Genomic DNA, 24,653 nt, shown 5'->3' on the forward strand with positions numbered 1-24,653 from the left:
ACAGATGTTATATCAGCATTTCATATACAGCCTGAAGTGATATTTATTAAATTGCCCCTGCCATTTTTTAATGTGCTTTGAGAAAGCTCTAATCCATTTTCTTGTATTTTGTAAATTTTTGGTAAATACATTGTGCAAAACTTAGAAATATCAAACCATCACTGAGCAGTGTTTAAATAGAGCACTGCCACAAAGCAAATAAACAGTTCTCTTGCTGATGCAGGGGGTGTGTAATGTCTGTTCTGCAGAACACAGAGGTAAGAAGGGGTTATTTCTTGCACCTGATCTTGTCCTCATGTCAAGAATAATCCCATTGAAGACAGTGGATTTACATGCTTACAGAACTCTGTAAAGGCCCCTGAAAGGTGTCTCTGGCTTGCCCTCATTATTAAATCTCCTGTTAAAAGGCATTTGGTCTTTTGACTGAGACAAATAGTCAGGTGTGGGTTCATAACTGTTAATGAACCTGTGCAGAACTTTGCCTGTGTCTGATCCAGCTGTTGCTTTTCTGTGTGGATCTACTTGGTAAACAAGTATATTTGGTGATGTCCATTGTTTAGAGTGGATTAATTCAGTGATATATAAATACTGAAATGTGGGGCAGGGAATTCTGCAGCAGTATTGCATCTTGAAATCATTCTAGGTTATAATAACTTCATTCTAATTGACTCGTGCTAAGGATGATAAAAAATTAGGGATTCTGCTGCTAGCAGATTAATAGACTGTCTTTTTTTTAATATATCCTCTCTTCAAACCCCATAAACACTCAAGTACCTCTCCATCCATAGACAGTGAAACAACTTGGTCCTAAAAAGAGTCTTACAAAGATAGTCAAGCATTTTGTAAAGCTGCAGAACTAGTCCGATGTAATTTTACATGACAGTGGTTTAGATTCATCTCTAAGACAATGTATTTTCTTTCACTGTTTGGATATTTTTCCCTGTGTCTCCCTTTCTTTACAAGGACTTTGACCATCACTGCCCATGGGTCAACAATTGCATAGGACGGAGGAACTACCGCTATTTTTTTCTCTTCTTGCTGTCCTTAAGTACACACATGGTTGGAGTGTTCACCTTCGGGCTCATCTTCGTGCTGAACCACATGGAAAGGCTGGGAGCAGCCCACACCACCATCACGTATCCTTCTTTCTGCTCTCCCAAGACTCACGGTGACTGAGGAAAATGTGAAAGAAAGACTCTGAGGTTTTGTCCTCCTGGAGCTGCTGGGGCCTCTCCTGATCCCCCAGTGTTCCTCTCCTGGAAATGCCCAGTGCAGGTTTCCCTCTGTCCCCATCGTGCTGTGTTCACATCCTTTACTCCAGAAACTGTGGCTGACCTTTTGTCTGTCTCAGTCTTTGTCATGACAGCCCTGCAGAAGGAGATGCTGCCTCCCTGAATTTTACTCACAGTCAGGTGTGACTCAGAGCTGCTGGATGCTGTTTACTGTGTTTAAGACTCTGTCACTGTATTCTAGAGCAGAGTTTGCTCTGGGATCAGCCCCTGTCTGCTGGTGTAGTGCTCTGAGGGGTGTCACTGCTCTTACTGGAGCAGCGCAGAGCATTCCTTACAGGATGGTTGGAGCCAGAGTCAATGAGTTCACAGTACTTTTTACCAACTCAAGGGTAAGGACTCAGACTAGGAGCAGATGGACTTAACCTTGAGACAAAGTTTAGTTAGCCTTGTTTAAAGGGGCTACAGGAGAGCTGGGGAGGGACTTTGGTCAAGGGCCTGGAGTGACAGGACAAGGGGCTTTAAACTGAAGGAGAGCAGGCACAGATTAGATATGAGGAAGAAATTCTTCCCTGTGAGGGTGGTGAGGCCCTGGCACAGGTTGCCCAGAGCAGCTGTGGCTGCCCCATCCCTGGGAGTGTCCAAGGCCAGGTTGGCCGAGGCTTGGAGCAACCTGAGCTAGTGGGAGGTGTCCCTGCCCGTGGCAGGGGGTGGAATGAGATGATCTTTAAGGTCCCTTCCAACCCACACCATTCTGTGACTCTCTGACACTCTCCTTGTTTCTAAGATTTTTTCCCTCCTTTTCCTCTCTCTGTCTTTCATGACCTCTTCTGCCCTCAGTCCCCCAGTTTCTTTAACTCTTGGATGCAGGATGGCTGTCATGTGTGTGGCTGGGTTGTTCTTTATCCCAGTCATTGGTCTCACTGGTTTCCACATAGTTCTGGTGGCCCGAGGGCGCACGACGAATGAACAGGTAAGAAGCAGCCCCTTCTCTGTGTTTGTGGCTGAGCTGTGGAGTTGGGAAGTCAGCAAGTCAGCTTGGGTAAAGCAAAAAAATGATCCAAATCTTAGCAGTAACACTCTTACTGGAGCTTTTGTGAAGATCTAGGAAGATTGCCAATTTTTTTTTATTTTCAGATTTTTTTTTTAATGCACTGCAGGCAGATTTCCCCTTTCTAGCCACAGAGAATCATCCCAGGCTTATTTATCATTTAAAATCCACTCATGGCCTTGAAAGAGGTTTTATGTGGTGAATACCATCCACCCCAGAAGTTCAAACTTTATGAGTCAGACTGAACAATCCATGAGACTGAGTGAAAGAAAGAAAGGAAAAGATTAAATCATGCCTTTGCCCTGTCTCCTGATATTTTGAACTCCCCCAGCAAGCCCACACTGCACATAATAAGGTCTGAGTTAGCTCTTTGTCTCTCTCTTGTTGTCCTGTGTATGAGCACACACACACTCGGCGCGATTGTGCCCAACTTGTTTTGCTTCTCCAAACCAAGTGCCAACACGGCATCTTGTGCCAAACAGGCTGTAAAACCTGAGTTCCCCTGCAGGCACTGCAGTGTCCATGATGCACAGTCCCTGTGAGGGTGATCCAGACCCACATGTGCACATGGATGGCTCGGTGTGGGTGACAGATCTAGTCTGGGGTCAGTGGCACGTCCTGGCCGTTCCTGAGGGCACCCCTGGCACTGGGGCAGGCACTGCCAGCCAGCTCACACAGCCCTTCCAGCCACCTTCCCCAGGCTCATTAACTGTGTGCATTCTGGTGCCTTACCCTGCCACAGCTCCAGCTCCAAAGCACCCCTCACATCGGGGCTTTTTTCACCTTTTGTGCCCCATCATACTTCCTTTCCCTTGTGGTTTGTTTCTTTTTCAGATGTGTTTTGCTGCCCTTGCACCCTTGGGTGCTCTGCAGCTCACCCTGAGCTGTCCTGGCAGTCCTGAGGGCTGCTGGCTTCCTGCCTGTGGAGCTGCAGGGCTGCCACTGGAGACATCTGTCTGAGGCCAGGCCCTGTAAACTGAGATGGCATTGTGTCCTGTCCCACCAGAGACAATAAAAACTCTTATCCACAATAGTGGGGGAGGTTTACATAAGCAAGGAGTCTGAAGTCATCCTGAACGGTTGCCTAACATGGCCTTTGAACAAAGCAGGCTTCCATAGCTGTCATCTCCAAATGCTTCTCTCTGTCCTGCTCAGAATCATCTGCTCTTCATTTTAAAATTGATTTTGGCCAAGTACTAGGTTTGATAGTGCTTACAATAGTAGCACGAAACTCAGGGCATTTGGACTCCTGGCCCAAATCGTGGTTTGCCTTAGGCTTGTCTTTGTGCAGAGATGAAAATTTTAGGCTGAGGAAGAAGGAAAAATTTAACTTCAAAAAAACTAAAATTTAACTTCTTGTCTTTGTGGCTGCACTAACATTTGGGAAGGTTGAGAATTTCTCATTTAACTTGATTGAAACAACTGTTAGAAAATGTATCCTAGCTTGGATTGGTTTCCTGAGCTACCAAACCACTTGAGATTTAATTTATCTTCCCGTGCCATTCTGAAAATTAAATATGATCTGGTCTTAATTTCTGTTTAGTCATATGTAGTGGCTGTCTGTAACTGGAAGATGGATGTTCCCAGCCTTCAGGTCCCTTTCAAAGGAAGTATATCTAAGTAATTAGAGCACCAGACCAGGAGTGATGGATATGAGATCTGCTCCTGGATTTGCCACTGTTCTAAAACATTTACTTTTTTCCTACAGCCAGTGTTGATTCTCTTTTCTTGCACTGGTAGCTATTTGTTGTCAGCTTTCCAGTTGCAATATGCTCCATTTCACTTGTCCTTTTTTCGCAGTACATTTTATAGACCAGTGGTACAGACATTTTTGGGTTTTTGCTGCAAATTTTTGGTATTTGTTCATTCCAGAGTTTGTTCTGAGCATTCATAGTAGGCAGACTGTGATTTAAATGTGCATAGTGGCTGAGTTTAGATGTTTGTGAGCTTTCTGAATGCCTCTGAAATTCTTTTATGGAATCAAAATAACCCATAGTCCGACATCTGCTTATATCCTGGTATTTTTAGTTTCTGAATAGAGTAAATAAATATCCTTCCTTCTGAGACTGCTTTCTATCAGTGGATTTCAAACTACTTTAGAAACCAAATTGATATAATTAGTACTGTAATCTGTGAGTTAGAGAAATTTTATTTTCATTGTGTTTGAGAAAATGGGCGCAGAGAGATAAAATGCTTTGCCAGCATCTGGCACAATTCAGCTTAAGCCTAGGATTGAATGCAGATGTGCCAAAGAGCCCAGGCCCATGTTTTAGTCATCAGGTTACTCTTCCAACTCTCAGAACTTCCAACATATCTCTCTTGGCCTTTTCAAGAGTTTTATGTTATATCAACAATGCCAGCAGAATATATTGCAAAGTCACTTAAATTGTTGTTATTTCATGTGAAAGTAATTAAAGTATTTCTGGTACTCTGTAAACTTGTTGCTCCATCAGAACTACGAGCTGATTAAAAAGCCTTACATGCAAACAGCAACAGTAATGCTTTTAGAGGCAACCACTATTAATCTCCCTGGCTTTATTGGGATCTGTCCCCATATGGTTACTTTCAAGTATCTGTCTGTAGAGTACAAACTCTTTATAATGCTTGTGAAGCCTTGGATGGGTCCCTCCAGTCTGATGAGGCTTGGCTTTTATTAAACGTGCTCATTTCCAAGCAAACATTGTAATCACCGGGGAGTTCTGGCACCCTCCTGCATAAAGCAGTGGTTTGTACTGATTGCTGCTAGGGAGGGGATCTGAGAGAGAGGAAACATTGCTCTCATCCAGCATTACAAACGTGGATTTGACATTCCTGTTGGTTTGGAGAGGACTTGCCAAGGCAGAGGAGTGGAAGTGACGGGAATGAAAGGAGCTGAAACGGGCTGTTTGGCGAGAGCAGGCACAAATCCAGGCAGGAGCAGCATGGAGAGGTGAACATATGCACTTTGAAACCCAGTCACATTGAGCACACTGTCCTTTTGGGAAGGATCTTCATTTGAGTCCCTCCTGGCTGGAATTAGCTGATGGAGGTGATGTGTTAGAGCTGGAGAGAGGAAGTGCAGCTTTCAAAGTAACGTGATCTGTTTGGGAAGGACAGAAGGGTCAGAGCAAGGCAGACTTGTTCTTGGCTTTCTGAGGGTTGGCTGATGACTTTGGTATAAGCAGAGGTTTGAGCACTGTCCTGACTGTGTTTCCAGGTGACAGGTAAATTCCGTGGGGGAGTGAATCCTTTCACCCGAGGATGCTGTGGGAATGTGGAACACGTGCTCTGCAGCCCCTTGGCTCCCAGGTAGGAGAAACTGGCAACTGGGAGTGAGGGAGATAGAGCAGTCGTTGGGACAGAGGAAGAAAATGTGCTTGGTTGGGCTCACAAGCCAAAGATCACTGATGAAATAAGAGGAAAGTAAAGCGAAACAGTCCCGAAGGCAGAGCTCTGTGGTGGCTCTTCCCTTTTGCATGGCTGTGACCTGTCCAGGCTTTCTTCATGGAATTCACAACCCTTATCCCAGAAATACTTATTTGGAATGAACATATCAAATTATGTCAAGAGCTGATACCCTGGTCTTCAATAACTTGTTTATCCAGTGGATATCAGTAACAAGGGAGGTTTCCATATGTTGTCATGTTCCCACACGACTCCTTACACTGTGCAGTCAAGGTCTGGTCTGCAGGAGAAAAGGAAGGAAGCTAAAATCAGCCTTTCTCCTTAAGACTTAAATCTAATTTAAGTCTTCTGTGGTTTTCAATCTCACTGGCACTTTCATTATCATAAAACAGATCATCAATGAGGTCTACATCACGGAACTTGGGATTTTATTAATGGCTTTCTATTTTTGGGGAAATGGATTTATCGTGCCACATTTTGAAATCAGGATCTTAATGCAGAAGATCAGATGGACTATAAATATCCTAGCTGCTGAGCTGTCCACCCTGCAAACGTATTAATAATCTTACTACAAGACTTATTTGAGCCTTTTCAGGGTACTGAGCAGTTCCAGATCCTGACACTGTTATCTGCCTTCCCCCCCCCTTTATTATGCAACAGGTAAGTCCTAGAGGATTGCTACATGTGTTAATGTAAAGACACTGAAGTAGCTGCTTCTCAAACTTATCAAAACATGAGAATCAGGTCAAGATACATTAGAAGAGCCAGATATTAGAAACTGTGAGATACTCGTATTAAGAGAGGGGTGTAAGTACCATCATTGTGGCTATTCACAGAATTGTAACAAGCAGATTTTTAGTGTTTGGTAAAGACCTGTTCACATTGTCCTGCATATTGAAATCACTGAGCCATCACTACTAGAATGTCCTGTTCACTACAAAAAAAAGAGAAAGCTGGTGTGTGTCTTGATGTTTAGGCATTGTACAGCCACTGGCCACTTTCACTTACAGAATTCTATTCCACTGGAAAGAAATTAGAGATCTGAAGTCAGCCATTTCCCCACGTGCTGGGTCTTATTCCCCATTCCTGGACTCCCACTGCAGGGCAGCTGGTTCATGTTAACTGGGTGAGATCTGGTCAGTCACTTCTGTTGGTGATAGGCCTCTCTTGCTCTCTTCATGCTCTTGTCCACCAGTGCTTTAAAAATTGTGCTTTTTTACTGCATCCTCTCCTTTTGCTCACTAAAAAAGCCCCATTGTTCTTTTTACTGCTGTTCAGTTATCACATCTGTTGAAATAAATGGAGGTTGCTTACCTAGATTCTGACACATTCTTAAATCATAACCTGGAAGCAGGAAGATTTGCTTGTCTCTAAGCCTCGTTCTTAGATTATTGTTTATTTTAATGATGACTGTTGCCCAATGAATCAGGTACGTAGTGGAGCCCAAGAAGAAGCAAGCTGTGAGTGTGAAGCCTCCTTTCCTCAGACCTGATTTATCTGAGCGACAGATCACAGTGAAGATCAGTGACAACGGGATCCAAGCCAACCTCAACCGGAGCAAGGTGAGGCATCCTTCAGGAGCTGCTTTGGAAGGGCAGGGATTATCAAGGGATATGGGAATGAGTCTGTCACTGACAAATCTCTTTGAGATGATGATGGATTTCTTGGAGAAGGTGACAATGGTTGAGTCTTGTCATATACTTCATCCTCTGAAGGTAACCCAGGTTCAGCAGCAGCAGCTCCTGATCCAGGAGCAGTCAGTAACAGGCAGCTCTAGAATGGAAAGCCTCTGGGCTTCTCTTGGCAGAGGTGGCTGTTCTTTGCAGTGGTTGTTTTCTGTCCCAAGAGTTGTCACCTCTTGATGTTCAAATTAATTTTAATGAAACCCTGTACCACCAGGTCAGCTTTTCTGTTTCAAAGAATGTTCCGAGCTTCCAGGCTGCAGGAACACTTTTGGTCCAGTGAAAGGAATATTGACTCAGAAGCTGAGTTCTCTTATCTCCTCTTCTTTCTTCATTTTCTTCTGGCATGAAATAGAGAGAAGGATTTGTTTAGTCCTATAGAAAGCAGTGGATTCAAAAGAAGCCAACTTGCAAGATTATTGTGGATAGTTACTTCTTACAGTCTTTGGAGAGTTGCTTGCTGAGAGCTACCTGGAAAGTTGCTGAAAAATGCTAGAAAACACCATTGTCTTCTCCCACATATGAACTAGTGTGATGATAATGGTATTTAGCATGCCAAGTAGACCAGCATAGTGCAGTTAAAATTATACTGGCTTGTTATGACATGTGACAGTTATGACATGTGACAGTCCTGGTCTGCAGTGGGTGCTAAATCCTGCTTGTCATTATAGGTATGGATAGTTCTTGTTCTGTGATACATCCAGCACTCTGACACGTGCTGCTGTTTAACCAAGTTTCATGCGATGATTGATTTTTTTTTTAACCATTTTCAGTCTAAAATTAGCCTGGAAGGTCTGGAGGATAAAAGTCTGGAGGGCCAACCACCTCTCCCACCCAAAGGAGATCCAAGCAAGTACTCGGAGCTAAAAGGGCAGCTGGGTGCCAGTGAAGGTATAGTTGCATGATCAGTGTTTTATTTTTATTAATAAGAAAATATTTCAGCCTCTATAAAAGCCTTGTGGTATTCTTTCAAAACATTAACGGGATCTGGGTGAAGGGTTTTTTTCTATTTGTAGGAGTTCCAAGCTACGGGAATTTACAGCAGGACAGGGAGAGAAAAGTCAGCTCGAAGTGGTTAATTCAAACTTAGGTTGGATATTTCTATCAGTTTTGCAGAGTTTATAAACTCTTTTAACCCCCTTTTTAAATTTTTGATAATTTTTAAATGAAAAATGTGATTTTGAACTAAGGAATCAGAATTATTAGCATTACAAACTGAATTATTTAACTTCTAAAACTGTGAACTTAACACCTTGATGCTATTAGAAGAACCTTTTTTTTTTTCAGATCAATCCAGTAGCTGATTTCAGCCCAAAGACCTAGTATTTCAAATTAGGCAAAATTACTACTCACCAAAATATGTCACCCCACTTAATATACTATACCTTGTTTCTTCTTCCCATTACCTTGCTGATCTGGCAGCAATGTGCTTTTACTTCCACAGGGGCTCCTTGATTTTTGTGGAATTCTGCATAAAAGTACTGCAAGTTTTGTTCTTCCCAGAGCAGATCTGTTTGTGGAGGACCACAGATAGGGAGGAATGATGGATGGTAGCTTTCTGTCCACACCCATTCTAACAGAAAGTCCTTTTTGTTTTTTTTCTTTTGCAGAAGGTGGCCTTTCACCCAAACTCATCAGCCCCCCCACTCCTGCCATGTACAAGTACCGACCTGCTTTCAGCAACAACCCCAAAGTTCACTACCACGCCACGGCCGAGCAGGTGAGTGAGCCTGGCAGTGTCTGCTCCCAGCCAGGGCAGTGTGGAGCTGGGGATGAACTCCCTGCCGGGCCCCAGTGAGTGTCAGAGTGTCAGAGTTAGTCAGGACACGTGGCACTGTTGTGTGACACTGCATTATTGTCACTGTGCTCCCCATGAACACAGGGCTGATGTCACAGCTCTCCTCCGCTGAGCGTGGCACATCTGTCCTGCTGCTGGGCCTGTCCTGCTGCTGGGCCAGTGTCTCAGCCTGATCCTGAGAGGCTGACAAGTGTCACCTCCCATTGGCTTCTCCTGACACAGGGGCCACCCCACATTCCCCTCAGAGGAGCTGGGCATGATGAGCTCTCCTCTGGATCAGACCCCTCAGCCAACAGTCACTGTGCTCATGGATTCCTTAAGATGACAGCTTGCAAAACAGAAAGAATTTTTAAAACATCCCAAGAGATATTTTAGTTAAAATTAGTGGAAGACTCCTCATGTTTGACCTTCCTTAGCACCTTTTCAACACAATTGGGTTATATGGAAAAAAACCACCTTCCTTACACTTGGCATCATTTTCTCCTACAAAAAAACCTGAGGTCCAAAGAATTAGAGAGATATGCTCTGGATTTTTGACAGTTTTCTCTTTTTTTAGGAGTTTTGGAGCATATTTTCTCATGGATTTATTGATAATATTCCTTGTCCCCCAGGACCTGAGGACAGGAGTTTGAAAATCACTGGTCTAACTTGTATATTTGCACTACATATCCAAGTCTTCACCCACCAGTTGAGATGCCCTTAAATCACACACACCACACACAGTGCACTTTTCTTACCATTAATTTCATCAACCCCTCCAGTGTCACCCCTGGAATAACAAGAAGGGGGTGATAGGAAGGAGTGCTATGAATGAAGTAAGGAGAGGAAGTTATGGTAGAGAAATATAATTGTCTGCAGCAACACTCTAGTGAGAAGAATGTTCCTTAAACGGTGAGGAAAGCTTTTTGTGAATGCTTCCCATTTTGAAAAGAAAGATGGTGATAGATGGTGGAATTCCAGCTACCACCATGTTCAAGTTTTAGTCTTACTGCAGGAATGGTAAATCTTATTCTCTGGACTTGTCCACTTAGTGCAGAAAAGATTGGCTTGTGAAAGGGAACTTGAGAACAACAGTGTGTTTCTGCATCCTAAAAGTTTAATATCCTATCATTTTCACTTTATTACATGAAAAATGGCTTGACATCCAATTGAAAATATTCTATTTACAGGCATCATCTAGCAATTTTGAGCTGTGTAAGCCATGGCATCCTGAGTCATAATGCCAAAAGTCAGAGAGCCAAGGAAAGCAGGCTTGTTTTATTCATTCAGCCCAGAGCCAGAGATGCAATATAGATCCAGGAGAGGTTCTGGTTAGGCCAGGAGCCTGGGCAGTGCTGGGAAGTGATAACAGGGTCCAGCACCTTCTCTCTGAGTTGCTGTTTCAATCCTGACCTACAACAGTGTTGTGGCTGTGGGCTGACTGGTGTGAATACAACCAGCTCTGGGGACTTGTTCAATTTTGTAGCAGTCACAACTGTCTGGTGTCAATGGGAATATCCTGAAGTGGAGTTCACTTGGCAAGCTGATGGGAGGGCATGCCTTTGTCTGCCAAGCCTGAGCAGGGCACAGAGGGAAGGAGTCAGGCCTGGGTGAGGGATGCCCTGGTGTCTGTTCTGTGGCACTTCTTCACCTGTCACTGTGATTCTGCTTTTGAGCAGCAAAGGCTGGTAGGAAACAGGGATCAGGACAGAAGAATAAGTAGCACAAATAAATCACGTCCTTGCTCTCTCATCCTCCTCTACAGGCTGCCACTTGGTCTCCTTTTTCCAGAGAAGGCCAAATTTAGCACCATGCTCTGGAAGAGAGTGAGCTGTTTTGCATATTTCTCTATCTTCTAACTCAAAGAAAAAAACCTTTAAAAGCTTCACAATAAAACAGATTTTTATAATTTAGCTTTTTCTTTATAGCTTTCCTTTGAAAGAAACTAGATAAAGAACAACCTGTGTTGGCTGCATTTGTGATTAAATATGTGACTGATAATAATTCCTGTTTGCAGAACCAGTGTAGCCAATTTATTGTGCATTATGGCAAACTCTTCTTCAAAAATAACAGCAAAACTTATTTGCTTAGCACAGAATGGCATTTTAAGTGAACAGAACTGTAAGCAATTTTCACAGAGTAAAACAAAGTGAAGTCCTATCTGTTTTCACTGCATAAATAAATTATGGCCTCTGATTCCTTCTCTGATGTGGCCACTTTCTCCTGCACAGGCAATAAAAAAGAGAAAATTGCTTCATTTTGTTGTCTAAATGGTAGGAAGGAGCCTCTCTGCTTTAATTAAGCTTATGTGCCTAATTTTGAAGACCTATGACCAGAAATTCAGAATTACTGAATATTCATAGCATGGAGTAAAGTGGATAAGAGTGTTCTGGTCCCCAGTGTATTGAAATGAAGCAGAAAGTATTTCTGTCTCAGCACACAAAACCAGACATCCCTCAACTCAAGAGCTATTTGTAGAAAACTCTAAGTGCAGTGGTTTTTCCAAGGGCAGTATTATCAGATTACAATCTGATTTACCTTGACTGAGACTTGAGTCTCAGTTTAGGTCTCACATTCAGTGTTTTCAGTGTCCATGTATTAACTTATCTATTACTGTCAATATTATTTAGGACTTAGTATGGATAGCTCCTCCTTGCTTCTAAGGTGCTAATCCAGGTGTTGAACAGGACTGAGGAGACTCCTTGTAATGAACCTGTGTCATAGCTGGGATCTGAGAGAAGACCTCCAGCTCTTTCCTTCCCCTGCACTCCTTGTGCAGAGCAAGCCTGTACTGACATGACGTTGGCTTCTGTTTCTCATGTTCACCTCTGTTTTAGATCACCCTGCAGGAGGGACACAGCCAAGGGGCTTTGATAGAAGAGGATGGCAGGAGCCTTGATTACCAGTCTGAGCCCAGCCTGGACATCCCCAGCTACAGGAAGAGCTCCCTCCACAAGACCTATCAGTCTTCCCCACTGCAGATAGATTCCTTTGCCATCAACTCACGATCCCTGAGCCTGAAATCTGCTGGCAGGAGAGGGACAGACAAAGTGCCCCTTCATCCCATAAAGTCTGAAGGGGCGGCTTCCACCCCGTACAAAAGCATCTTTTCTCCCAACTCCTTGTCCAACAGAAACGGGAGCCTTTCCTATGACAGTTTGCTGAACCCCATGTCCCCCTCGGGGAGGAAGTGCATGGCCCACTCTGCAGTGAGCTCTGTCGGGTACCACTCCCCATATCTGTCAGCCAAAATGTGCCACCTGCGGGGCAGCGACCTGCAGCGCCAGCCCCCCCAGAGCTTCAGCCCCGTGCTGGGGGCTCCGGCTCCGCACCAGCGAGACCCCTCCCCGGTGCGCTACGATAACCTTTCCAAGACAATTATGGCCTCCATCCAGGAAAGGAAGGAGATGGAAGAGAGGGAGAAGCTCCTTCACTCGCACCCCGACTCGGTGTTCGCAGACTCGGGTGTCTATGACACCCCCAGCTCCTACAGCCTGCAGCAGGTCAGCACGCTGTCCGAGGACCCGCGCGGCATGGCCATGAGATACGGGTCCAGGGACAATCTGATGGCCGCCACCAGCTTTAGCACAAGGAACCCTATACTGCAGTCCTCAGTGTCTTCACTCTCAAGTGCAATGACAAGAGCACCAAGGACTTCCACAACCTCTCTGCAAGCTGATTTAGCCAATAATAACGTGCAGTCCCATCAGGCGCTGCAGGGCAGGGTGAGCAATGGCTCCTACAAATCCCCGGGCCACCAGGTCCCATCGTCCCCCACAGGGATGCCCAGGTCACCCTCCTACGGAGGCCCGAAGGCTGTCTCCTTCGTGAACACTGTGGAAATCACAGAGGTGCAAGCAGTGGGAGCACAGAGGTACGTACTGCCCCAGGGGTGCTTGGCCATGGCAACCTGCCCTTGGCTGGAGGCACGACCCAGGTGACACGTTTGCTGTAGGCCATGAGGGTGGGAGGTTTGTGGGTGCTCTTCAGCTCGGTGACACCTGCACAGCAACGTCATCATGACAAAACATTTGCACATTTGCTGTAGCTTGAACTGCAGGTGGTTGAGTCAGTTGTAAAAGTCACAGTGAATTGTAGTCATAAAGATTATTTGTCTAAAGATTACTTGGAAGATCTAACTTTCAGGAGGTAGACAGCCATTTTCTCCTCTTCATATGTGTTTAAAAAATGAGCCTGTTTCAGTGAAAGAAGACCTGTGGACTTCCCTTTGCCTCTCTGCCCTCTGTTTGAGACCTGGCTGTGTCAGCTGCTGCTCTAGGAAAGATGATGATAGGAAAAGCTGTTTGCTTTTTCTCCGTCTCTGGTTCTTGGTTCTGTCGCTGCTTTTACATTGTGTTTGTTTAAAAGGCAGAGCCTGTAAATTCACTTCAGCTCTTTGAGGTTATGAAGAATACAACGTCTGGCAAAAGTGGTCTAGCTATTAAAATAGCTACAGATCCCATCAGGTGTTAAAGAAAGTGGCAGACATATGAGGACATTGCAGAGGATCTTTTTTACTGAAGTTCCTAAAGTCAAGTACCTAGATAAATAAATAGCTTAATAAACTAGTGGAGTAAACCTTCCACAAGCATTCTGTGCTTTGTAAACCTGGCACATTTTCTCTGGCAGTAACACTACAAATGACTTTCCCTTCTCCCCTTTCCCCTAAGATTCCCCAGCTCCTTCGTGCCTCATTTCAGGAGGCAGACTGTGTTCTTCAGGAGAAGCTCAGCGCTAAATTAGGGCTTTGATAATACTCTGGTGAGGTAAATTTAGCATTTGGTCCCTACATATTTCAGCTGTTTGGGGACACAGCAGTGTTTTATGAAATCATCCCATTAGTTCCATCTCTGTCTGTGTGTTTTGCTGGTTCAGATGCCCACAGCTCCATTCTCTGGTGGAAGCACAGCTCAGCCACGTCGGGCTGGTGGGAGCGGATGGACCTGCTGCTCCAGCTCCAGGAGACAGCTGTCAGACCAGATTGCCACAGAGAAAGTGGCAGAAACCCCAAACCCTCTGGCCTCCAGGAAAGGTCAGGGTGGTCTGAAATAGCTGGGACTGCCTCTGTCTGCAGGCAGCAGGAAGTGTTCTGTCCTGGAAGGGACGTCAGCCCCCGGTCACTGCTTTTGGCAGGAGCTGCTCTTAAACTTGAGAGTGAGGCAAAGCCCAGCAGGCACCATCCATCCCCTGTGCAGGACTGAGGCAAAGCCCAGCAGACACCATCCATCCCCTGTGCAGGAGTGAGGCAAAGCCCAGCAGACACCATCCATCCCCTGTGCAGGACTGAGGCAAAGCCCAGCAGGCACCATCCATCCCCTGTGCAGGAGGACACTCTGAGGACACAGCAGCCCCCAGTCATGCTGATACTTCCACAACATACACAAGTTCTTTTGTAGGTTTTTCTCTAATTACTTCAAGAATCCTGGGGAAGAGACACATTATGCTTTAGTGTGTAGTAGCCTAGATTTAGAAGATCTTTTGAGGAGAGCCTGTTGTCCATGCTCCCTGGCACTAGGTCAGAGAAAAGGAAATTATTTTAAAGAGTCCATCTGGATTATGGTCTTTAATTACAGGCATCCTAGAATACTTCCTGACTGGATTCAGTTTATGTCTTCTGTCACAAAGAAGTCTTACCAATCCACCTGTCTTATGTGTTTTAGAGATGAGCAACATAATTTTATCTCAATATTTAGCTAGGAAATGGGTTTTTTTCTACATATTTTCTTTCTGACTGTAAGACACAATTTGGCTTAAGGTCAGTAGTGGTGACAGTTAAACCCTTCTGCATCCTACAGATGTTTATGCAATTAATTTAAATCAACAAAGCATTTAAGCAAGTAATTAAATGAACAAATATTACTGATCCACTAACCCAATGGCCAAATAAATTCTCTCATTTCAGTGGCTTTTCATCCAGTGCATTGGCTTCAACCAGCTTGCTCCCAGGCTTGAATATTTTGCAATCCTGGGACTCAGGGTAACAGGAGTAATTGTTTATCCTGAGTGAAGCCATTCTGCTATCACACTTTGTCACTGACATTGCATCTTTTGATGTTTCCTTTGATGCAGGGATGACATGCAGTTGAAGACACCTCACAGTAAAATCAATGGACAGCCAAAAGGAATAGTCAGGTTGGGCTCCACATCAAGTTCCCAGGGGACACCTGTCAGCCCTGCTAGACACTCAAATGTTAAGAAGGTGTCTGGAGTTGGTGGAACAACCTATGAAATTTCAGTGTAAAATAAAATTAGTTAAAAATAAAGAGCCATCCACTCAGCCAGCCATGAAGCTAGGAGCACTGTGAAGACTCAAACAACAACAAAGAAGGAGCAGCAGCGGCCGGCCACTCTCCTTTTCTTGTTTTGGGTTTGTTCTGTTTTCATCTTTCTCTTTTGGCCAAAAACCAGCTGCAGCCTTATTCTTGAGGGAATGAAATTGTACAGTCTATCAGACTCTTCCTGAAGAGGGAAGGGAACTGGCAGGAACTGGCTACGACCCGACACCACGGCCCCAAGGGTTTCCTTCCTGCGGGGGAGCGCTGAAGCCATCGCGCGGCTGTCCAGCGAGTCTGTCGTGCACCAGTTGTGCTGTGACGGTCAGTCCGGGGTCATTCAGCTTTTCCCATGCCTGTTCCCAGTTCTCCTGGCCAGCCATGTGTCCGGCAGGAGCCAGAGGACCACCTGCTGTTTTCCTGCTGCCATGGAAAGCAGGTTTCCTGCGCAAGAACTGCCCCGCATCCCCCCGGCGCTGCCGCTCAGGTTCCTTCTCCTGGGAAGGAGCAAGGCAAGGCCACTTGGGCTGCAAACACCATGTCGTCTTCAAAAGCCTCCCTGGTCCTGGATGGGAGCAGGAGAAGGGATCTCAACAGCTTCTCACTGTCTGCCAGTCTCCTCCCTGTGTGACACTGTGTGTGTGTGTCTCTCTCGTGGAAAAGGACCAGGAAGGATCTTCCACTCTGACCTCTTGCTCCCTCTGGGTTCTAAAGGCTTCTCTGACTTGGAAGCAAAACCAAGCAGATAAGAAAGGAAATGTTTGGATGGGAACATACTTTAAACAGCCGTCAGCTGCTTTCCCTGCACCCTCCCTGTTCCCCATTGGATTTAGGCAATAACCTGGTTTACTGCCCTGCCCTGGTGCCGTCTGTGTAATCCCACAGCAAGGTTGTCATGAGCTGTTGAATTTACAGTGTGTGTAACTGAGCCAAGTGTACATCTAAAGGATATAAATTTTCTGTCTGCCTAATTACTAGCACATTCCCTCTGGTCTTCAATACTGTTAGACAAAGGATTTTCCATTTGGGTTTTTTCCCCGGGGAACAACTTTTTAAAATAGTATCAATCAAATCTATTTAACATTCTGAGGTTTCCTTTTCGTGTCTCCAGAAAAGTACATTTACTTTGGATTTAAAGACAACTTTACTATAAAAAACAAGAAAGGGGTACATTACTTTTATCACAAATATGAGGACTCTGGCAAAGCTAATTTTGGGACAAATGGATTTTTATTTCTCTGTTCCTTATCTCCTTTTTCTTCCTATTCAGTTACCACCTCAGAAGTCAAAAGTACTGAGATCTGGACCAATGCTAACTAGCCAGATCACGTGTGCAATTAAGAATATCCTGAGCGACTGTTGCCAAAGTCACTAAAAATTATTATTTTATCACTGAGCCAGTCAGCATATGAAACCTTGACTTCCACCTGGTTCTCCTGGTGAATGGTTTTGACTAGAGAGCTAAATCCATCATTTTTCAGGATATTTGTTTCAAGGGGTTAAATCCTTTTCAATCCTTGACTATAATGAAGAGCTCTCCAGGTATTTGGTAGCAATTCAGAATGTGTTGATAACATCTTATTTGTTTTCATGTATGTTGAGATTAATTGTTCCAGAAGGCAAATACTGACCTTAGTTTTGCCTGGTTAAAATTTATATTTTGATTTGATGAATCTTGACATCTGCTGCAATACATGGTTATTATGTCCCTTGTATATCACATTATTTTGGGGGGGACAAAGGTTGAAGAGAACATAAGAAAGTTAATCATCTCTCTGTAGAATGCTCTGTGTTGCCTGAAGGCAGAAACCTGGAAAGCAGTGCACCTGCAATAGGCCAAAGTTCTGAGAGAGGGAAGTAGAAATCAGTGATATTTTCAATGCCTACTGTAGGGACATTGCAGAGCAGAGAAGCAATAGTCCTTCTATGCAGATTTGCTCCCTGGCATGTAGAATATTGTCTTTAGTTGGAGGCACCATGGTACCAGAAAGACGCTGGCAAACTGGATCAGGTACAGATGGAGCAATATGTATTAAAGGACTGGCTGGGCTGGCTAATGAGAGGATTTAAAGGGCTAAAACGTGCCACTGGTGAGGCAATGAAGGGGAAATCAAGTATCATAATTGTACAAATCTGTTAATTAAAAGTTGCAAAACCAAAGGTAAATCAAAGGGTTGTCACTAGTAACCAATGGTCTCCATTTAGAACGGGGCACAGAAGCTGGAGGGGAAGGGGCAGTGGAATAGTCTTCCAAGGCAGAGTTTTGGAGCCAAAGTATTCAGTACAGTCAAACTATATTTGGACAAGTCATCAAAAGAACTTCTGTGAGAGGTGAGCCTGTGGGGACAAGAGGCTAGACCAGATGGCCTTATAGATTTCTTCCATCTTTAACTGTTACTAATCTGCCATCTACCCTGATGTTAACTCCTCAGGAGGATGCAGTACTTCCTTAAGGACTGGAATTCACTCTGGTGCATAGAGTATCACAAGAATTACTTGTTTTTAAAGTATCACCTATGCCATATGTAAGCCCTGAAAAAGAGGGGATATGAGACACAGGGAGTTTGGGCTCGGGAGCTGGACAAGGGCACATCTGATCATGTATCTTTGAATACCTACATGAAATTCATGCAAGCAAGGCTGAAAATTTGCACCAGTGTAACATTTGAGATTTGCATCCCAGTGATGCTCCACTTTGATCGTTCTTTCTCTTGCATTTATAAATGAAAAAGCTACTGAGGAACTTGAAGGGCCAAAGAGCCTTTGAAGTTAACTACATTAGTTCATGAGAGAATTTCTCAGTAAGACTAAACACAGTATTGTGTGTATAGAGCACTAATATCCAGGGTTATTTTGACATAGTTCACAAGGGGTAAGGGAGGGAAAAATGAATGCACTGTGTCAGTACAGGTTCAGAAGTAAGGATTATGTATTTTGTGAGTAGTTTTGCCCACAGTTGAGAGACATTCAACTTCTTCATAGGTTTACAATGGTACCAAAGTCTTTTTTTTTTTTTTTTCCTTTTGAGGTTTGCATTTAGTTCAGTGCACATAGCCTGGAGTAAATGATTCAAATTTTCTGAAAGAATAATCTAAGCAGAACTGTTAACAGGAGATTGCATGCAGCAAATCCAGCCTCATTTTCATCCAGGCCACTGAACCTGCAGTTATTTTCTCATAAATCTAAGTGTCTGTTTCCATAGTTCCTGTTGTGGGACTGGGGACCTATTTATTAAATCTAGTTTTTGAGCAGAACCAGCCCATGTTAAAGTATAGTTCTTTAAGCAGTTTACAGATTAGCAGCAAGGTTCTTCTGCCCAGAAAGCCTATTTTAACAGACGCTGCAGGCCAAATCTTCAGCTGGTATAAATTGGTGTGGCTCCATCAAAGATCATTTAATTGATGCTAATTTGTAGTAGGTGGGGATCAGCCATGAAAATCCAGCACGAGTTAACACATCCTGTAAAGTAGCTTCTTTATTTTTGTCATGCTTATTTCACGTGTCAGAAGTCTTAAATATTGTCAACATTTTTATTTGTAGCTGTGGATTGTATTACTTATTTAAAAAACAGCAATAGTTTTTGTTTAGTTTATGCATCAGTTTTCATTGCATATTGCATTTTATTAGCAGTTTGTTCCCTGTTCATACGCTCCCATTTAGCCTCCAGGTTTTCATTGTAGTACAACCTGCCTTGAAAAGTTGGATCTCTGTATCTTTAATTGTATAATATATTGAGTATTATGAAATTAAATGTACCTTACTACATGGGTGGGAGAGAGAGGAAGTATTTTTACTTGAAGCCTTAATATTTTCTTTTTTTACTACTTTGTTTGTTGACCTCATAGGAAAGTCTGAATAGCAAAGACTTTGAAACTCCGGGCCAAATACTGCACTGACAGACAACCAGCATTTGGCCCCCATGTCAAAACTGGATGCAGACATAACCTGAAGTGAACAAGGGAAAAAGCCTCAGGGTGGCATATCTTCCTGAAGATCATTAATACAGTCTCAAAATACGTCTGTAAGCAAGTACACTAAAGAATTCTTCAAGTCTTGAATTTTAAAGGAAGGTGATAGCAGGAACTGCCCTAAGATCTTACATTTGCTTTTTTTTTTTTTTTTTTTTTTTTTAAATTAAGCAAAACAAATGTATTTACTCAGTTTGGTTGAAGGCAGCTCTGAGGGTTGCACAGAGCTGTGTGTCAGTGGCCACGTGCAGCAAATGAGCTGTGCTGTGTTGCTGCTCTAATTGCTAACCAAGCATAACGCTGGGGCAACTTGGCCTGAGAGAATCCCCTCCTGGGTGTTCCCGTGGACGTTCCTACTCTCCTGCAAGCCTAATGTGGAAATTGCAATGTGGTTTTCTTTGGACTATATCTGTGGGCCAGACTAGAGATATATAGAGAGATATATATATATAGTCAATATTTTTTTGTGTGTGTGGGAAAGATGGGGTCAAGCTTGCTGTCTCTGACAGTCTGGGAAGTTGATGTCGAACCGTTTTTATGGTCTGTATTTCACCTGTTCTGCCACCTTGAATTGTTGGAATGTATCTGTGCAGGCTTTGTGGAGCTCTGTCTGTAACCTTTTTTGTGGCTCTCGTAATACATATATATTTTTTAAACCTTTGAGTCACTTCAGTATTTTCGAGTGTCCGTTTCTGCCTCGGTGCATTCGTTTGCCGAGCTGGCTCGTGGTGCTCTGCCCTTCCTCACTTCCACTGGTGCAAAACGTGCACTGAAAGAGTAGAACTGGAAAGGCCAGTCCCAGTGCAAAGTCTGCAAGTGACAAAACATTAAAAGAAGTGACTGCAGGTTAAATCTCATTTTCAAGATGCTTATGGTAGAGTAGGAAATATGCTGTCTTTAAAAGAGTGTCTCCTGGTTGTGACCAATGAACAGCGTTTGTGAGGTCACAGCAAGTGGTCCATGAAACAACACTAAATGAAGTTTTCTGTACTGTTCTTTATTCAAGTTGTGGGGCTTATAGGGATCCTGTGGTCCAGGACAATTGCGAATCATTGCTACAGAACCACTGGAAAAAAAAATGTTATAATGGTATTTGCTGCAATGTTCTGTCCAGATCCTCTGGGTTTATAAATCCCAAAGATGTACAGTTCTTAGTCTATCTTCATCTGCCTGTTTCTGGTCTTTGAAAATATGTCCATTTGATCTGTCAGGCTGGCTTACAACACGCACAGTTGCCAAGCCCTGCAGCTGCTGCAGGATTTCTGATGCCATAATTTGCATATATAGGCTAATTGCATTAAGCAAGGATCCATTCAAGCATGTTCATCAGAAATGCCAGTCATATTTGTGTGCTGTCGTGTCTTCACGTGGCAGAGATTACCTCCTATATGAAATGGCCCAAACTGTAATCACCAGGCCCCATTGATGTTGGCAACATCAAAGAGGATTATATTAGCTCATGATCTGTTTTAATACATTTTATTTAAAGATATCTTGGCTTACAGCAATCTTGGCTTTCCTCCCTCTAAGTAATGGATAAATTATCCAAGTCTGTATTTGTTTCTTCATTATTGTTATTTTTTATTCTGCAGGACAAGTTTAAGTTCACATTTTGGAACATAATAAGGAGAGACAAAGGAAACTATTTATACAGGTGAATATATCTTTTAAGAGAGAAGCAGTTTTATAATAAATAGATTAGAATTACTACTAGAATAGGTTTTGTTCATCTTGTCACAATAACTCGAAATTTAAAGCAAGGCTTATTTCACAGCTGATATCTCTAGCCCTGAAACATTTTTAAAATGTCTTGGTTAGACATTTCAAATTATGTGAAGAAATATGATCTACTTTTACAGATTAAAACAGTCCTAGAGAAGTGATGGTACATTTTCCAGTGCCTTATATATATGTGTATATATTTATATGTGTATATATAATGCCTATATGTATATAATGTATATGTAATTGTGTACATATATTCAAGTAAAACTAGTTACAGGTGTCCTAATCCGGTGTATTTTAAATGGAACTGATCTGTGTTGATAAAAAAAAAAGGTTGTGTCAGCAGCAAAATACAGAACTGAAATCACTTACTAAAATGTAAGCAAATAAAATAGACTGGAAACAGTGTTTCTGCCAGTGGTTATGTTCCAGGCCGTGGGAGACACCATTTTAAGGAATATCCAGAGAGAAGGGAAAGCAGTGCTGGAAGCTGGGAGGAAGTGGAGAATGAGGGATGCCTGTGGAAGGGGTGCAGGGGAGGGGACAGGAGGGTTTCAGGGACCTCAGATGGACCATCAGAACCTGCCTCAAACAAGTGGCCTTGAGAGCTCTGGTGGGACTGCAGCAGTTCTTTCCAGTGGGCAAATTGATTCCTTTCCCCCAGGGGGTCGGGGTTTTCTGCCCACAGGGATGCAATCCTGGGACTCTGTCTACATACAGAACAGGGACCTTTCCAAAGCTTCAGGCAGTGGATATGATCCAGAGACAGAAAAGTGGCTGCTGTGGAAAAGACTCATCTCCTGACTGTAAGGAAGATGATTCATGTTTCTTTGCCTTACAAGTTATTTCATGTTGTGTTGCCATCCTGTTCACCTTTTACACATGCATCCCTTGTGTGGATATTTCAGACAGTAATTTTGCCATTTATTTGCCAGGAATATAAAGCACTGACATAACCTGTCCATGTGGTACTAGATCTAGAACACACCTGGCCTGGGATGGACAGTGTATGAGACTGTGTGAGCACTGTGGGCACTGCTGAGGTTTACCAGTATTTCTGGACTGTGGTAAGATATTCTGTCTCCCCACTCCTCATTAATGAAAGTCATTTCTGCATTTGTGGGCATGGCCAGTTTCCTCAGACTACATGGCAGAAGTGCACAACATGACTTAGGCAGCAGATTCTGCCAGATCATGAGCTTTTCTAGGGGTTTAGTTGGAGTTTTGAATAAAGGGGTACCACAGGTAAGTCTGGTATTTTAAAAAATGCCCCCTTTCTTAAATAAAACAATTTTAGAAACATAAGTAATTCAAACCCCTTTCTTTCAGCAGACTTTATGGAGTATGTGCCCTGTAAAAGCCATAAGGGCCATATCCTACCCTCTGAGGGTGATTTCACACCTTTTAACTCCCAGCCTGCGCTGGGGCTTGGACTGTCCATCTATTCCTTCAATATGAGGTAAGAACAGGATTTTCAAGGATTTATGTATGTGTGAAACCCTTCCATTGAGCTCAGTGATAACTGAAAGAGATGATGGGAAGGATATGTCTGGTTGGCAATGCCTGAAAGTCTTTAAGGGAACAGTAGCCCTCCATACAAGTGAGGGCTGTCCTTTATTTAGCACAGTTGATTTGGAACTGAAGGCTGTCCGTGAGTTTGGCTTCAGTAAATCATGTCATTGCACACAGTCAGCAGTGGGGACTGGGTGTAGGGCTTTCAACACCAAAATCACAGGCTTTGAATACCTTGGGTGAGAATCCCTGTTTTCAGAATGCACATAAGCTCATGAATGCTATTCCTAGCTCATGCTGAAATCTTAGTTCCCCTGAAATCAGTGGTAGTTTTTCCTTTAATAGTAATGGTGCCTCATTATACTTGATGTGCCTTTGGAAGTGGATAAAATTGCATTATAATCTGGTTCTAGTCCTGGGCACAGGTGGTTTAGCAGAATACAGCTTTGCTGTCAGCTTTTTCTCTTGTACAGTCATTGGAACAGATGGTAGAAGGGTTTTTGTTGATTTTTTTTTAAAATACAAACCAATGGTACTTTTTCTTAGGAAAAGCTCATCTTGTAGAAACTGCAGTGTCTGAGTAAATTCGATGAGTAACAGCATGATCCAGTTTTTGCAGCCTGAATATTATGAATCCATCTGGCCCTGGGATCAGCCCTTGCTGTCTCATTGACAGTTATCTAAAATAACAGACTTAAAAACAAGAGAAGTAAGTAGTTATAAATAGGTGGTACTTGGTTATGACTAATTTTTCAGGCACACTATGACATAATGGAGACAGACTGCTCTGTTGTTGGCCACAGTCTCCTACATCACCAAGCACGTGCTTTGCGCTGCTCTCGGCGGCAGCTCTGCAGCACTGAGCCGGGATTCCCAGTAAGAGAGGGACCAGTTGGACATTCTGCTGGAAACACAAGCTGCTCTTAAGGCACAGGAACGAGCTTCAGGCGCTCTGGCAGCGGGTCCTGACTCCGGTGCAGATTCCTGCTGACTCCTGTGTCTGTCGGTGCCTCCTCGCTCGGTGTCGGGGGGATGTGACTTCCCGACCTCCCAAACGTGTTGTGTTTGTGGGAGGCTCCAGCCCTGTCGTTCTGGGACCAGCTGTGTAGCTGGAGCCAAGCAGATTCCTCCCATAGGTCTCCAGGAGCAATAGGGCAGATTTGGGGCATATTTAACCTCAACTGAAAGCATAACCAAGGTCACATACTTGGGGAGGAAGTTTTTGTGTGTTTGCGGTGGGTGTTGCTGACAATAATCTCCCTCTTTCACACTGACTTAGGAAAGCTGTTTTAGTAAATACGTGAGAGGCATTTCTGCCTTGACACTTCCCTTGACCCCCAGCATATTTCCCTATAATCCAAACCCTCTGCACAATACCCACACTGCACAATCCTCATTCCAAGAGACCATATGCTTCATTGCCTTAAGCAGTTCTGCTCTTCCCTGCTTGCTTATTGGAATAGTTGTTCATATAGATATAATAATAACTCAAATGACTGAGCAGAAATACAGTAAAATAAATACACATATATATGCATATATATATATATATTTATGCAGAAATACAGTAAAAAAATGGCTGTAGGTTGGGAGTGACCTCAGAAAGGGGGACACTGCAATGTGCTGTTGAGGCACAGAACACATTGACATGTCATGGGCAGCTGAGGAAATCCAGCCTTTTACATCTTCTCTTGAGAGCAAGAACTGAGCTGCTGTGTTGCCATGAGAAAACTGCTAATAATTCCTGTCTTTTTTTTGTGTCTGTTTTAGTGCTGTGCAGAAGTACATATCTGTTTATCTACAGCTCCTTATTCACAGCACATGAAACTTGTCAAAGAAGGAATAACATTGTTAGTGCACTAATTCTAGAGATATCTGTGCAGCTTCTCTTCATGTATCCCTAAATCCTGGGATGCTGCAGGATTGCATTACAGCCCCATGTCACAAATGATGGAGAGACATTTTTGGGTACAAGAGGCTTGGGATGTCCTCTCTGGTTTTGGTCTAGTTATATATATGTAAAAATATATATATGTAAAAATATATATATGTA

The 24,653-nt window shown here is 43.5% G+C and overlaps 1 protein-coding gene across 7 annotated transcripts in view; it reads left to right on the forward strand.

The window, feature by feature from the left end:
* ZDHHC8 (zinc finger DHHC-type containing 8) overlaps positions 1-21,494 on the forward strand; it is a 114,173-nt gene extending 92,679 nt beyond the window's left edge. For 5 of the 7 annotated variants that reach the window (XM_027652033.1, XM_027652032.1, XM_027652037.1 and 2 more), the window contains 8 exons: positions 964-1,136; positions 2,100-2,202; positions 5,477-5,568; positions 7,094-7,226; positions 8,120-8,237; positions 8,957-9,066; positions 11,961-12,997; positions 15,193-21,494. In XM_027652033.1, the coding sequence (XP_027507834.1) occupies positions 964-1,136; positions 2,100-2,202; positions 5,477-5,568; positions 7,094-7,226; positions 8,120-8,237; positions 8,957-9,066; positions 11,961-12,997; positions 15,193-15,364 (1,938 nt within the window). In that variant the 3' untranslated portion in view covers positions 15,365-21,494. The remainder of the gene's footprint in view (positions 1-963; positions 1,137-2,099; positions 2,203-5,476; positions 5,569-7,093; positions 7,227-8,119; positions 8,238-8,956; positions 9,067-11,960; positions 12,998-15,192) is intronic. The other 2 variants (XR_003529094.1, XR_003529095.1) reach the window with 2 other exon arrangements.
* Positions 21,495-24,653: the final 3,159 nt, after the last annotated feature.

The sequence above is a fragment of the Corapipo altera genome, unplaced genomic scaffold (genome assembly GCF_003945725.1).
Source record: "Corapipo altera isolate COAL_440 unplaced genomic scaffold, ASM394572v1 67, whole genome shotgun sequence".
NCBI lineage: Eukaryota > Metazoa > Chordata > Aves > Passeriformes > Pipridae > Corapipo > Corapipo altera.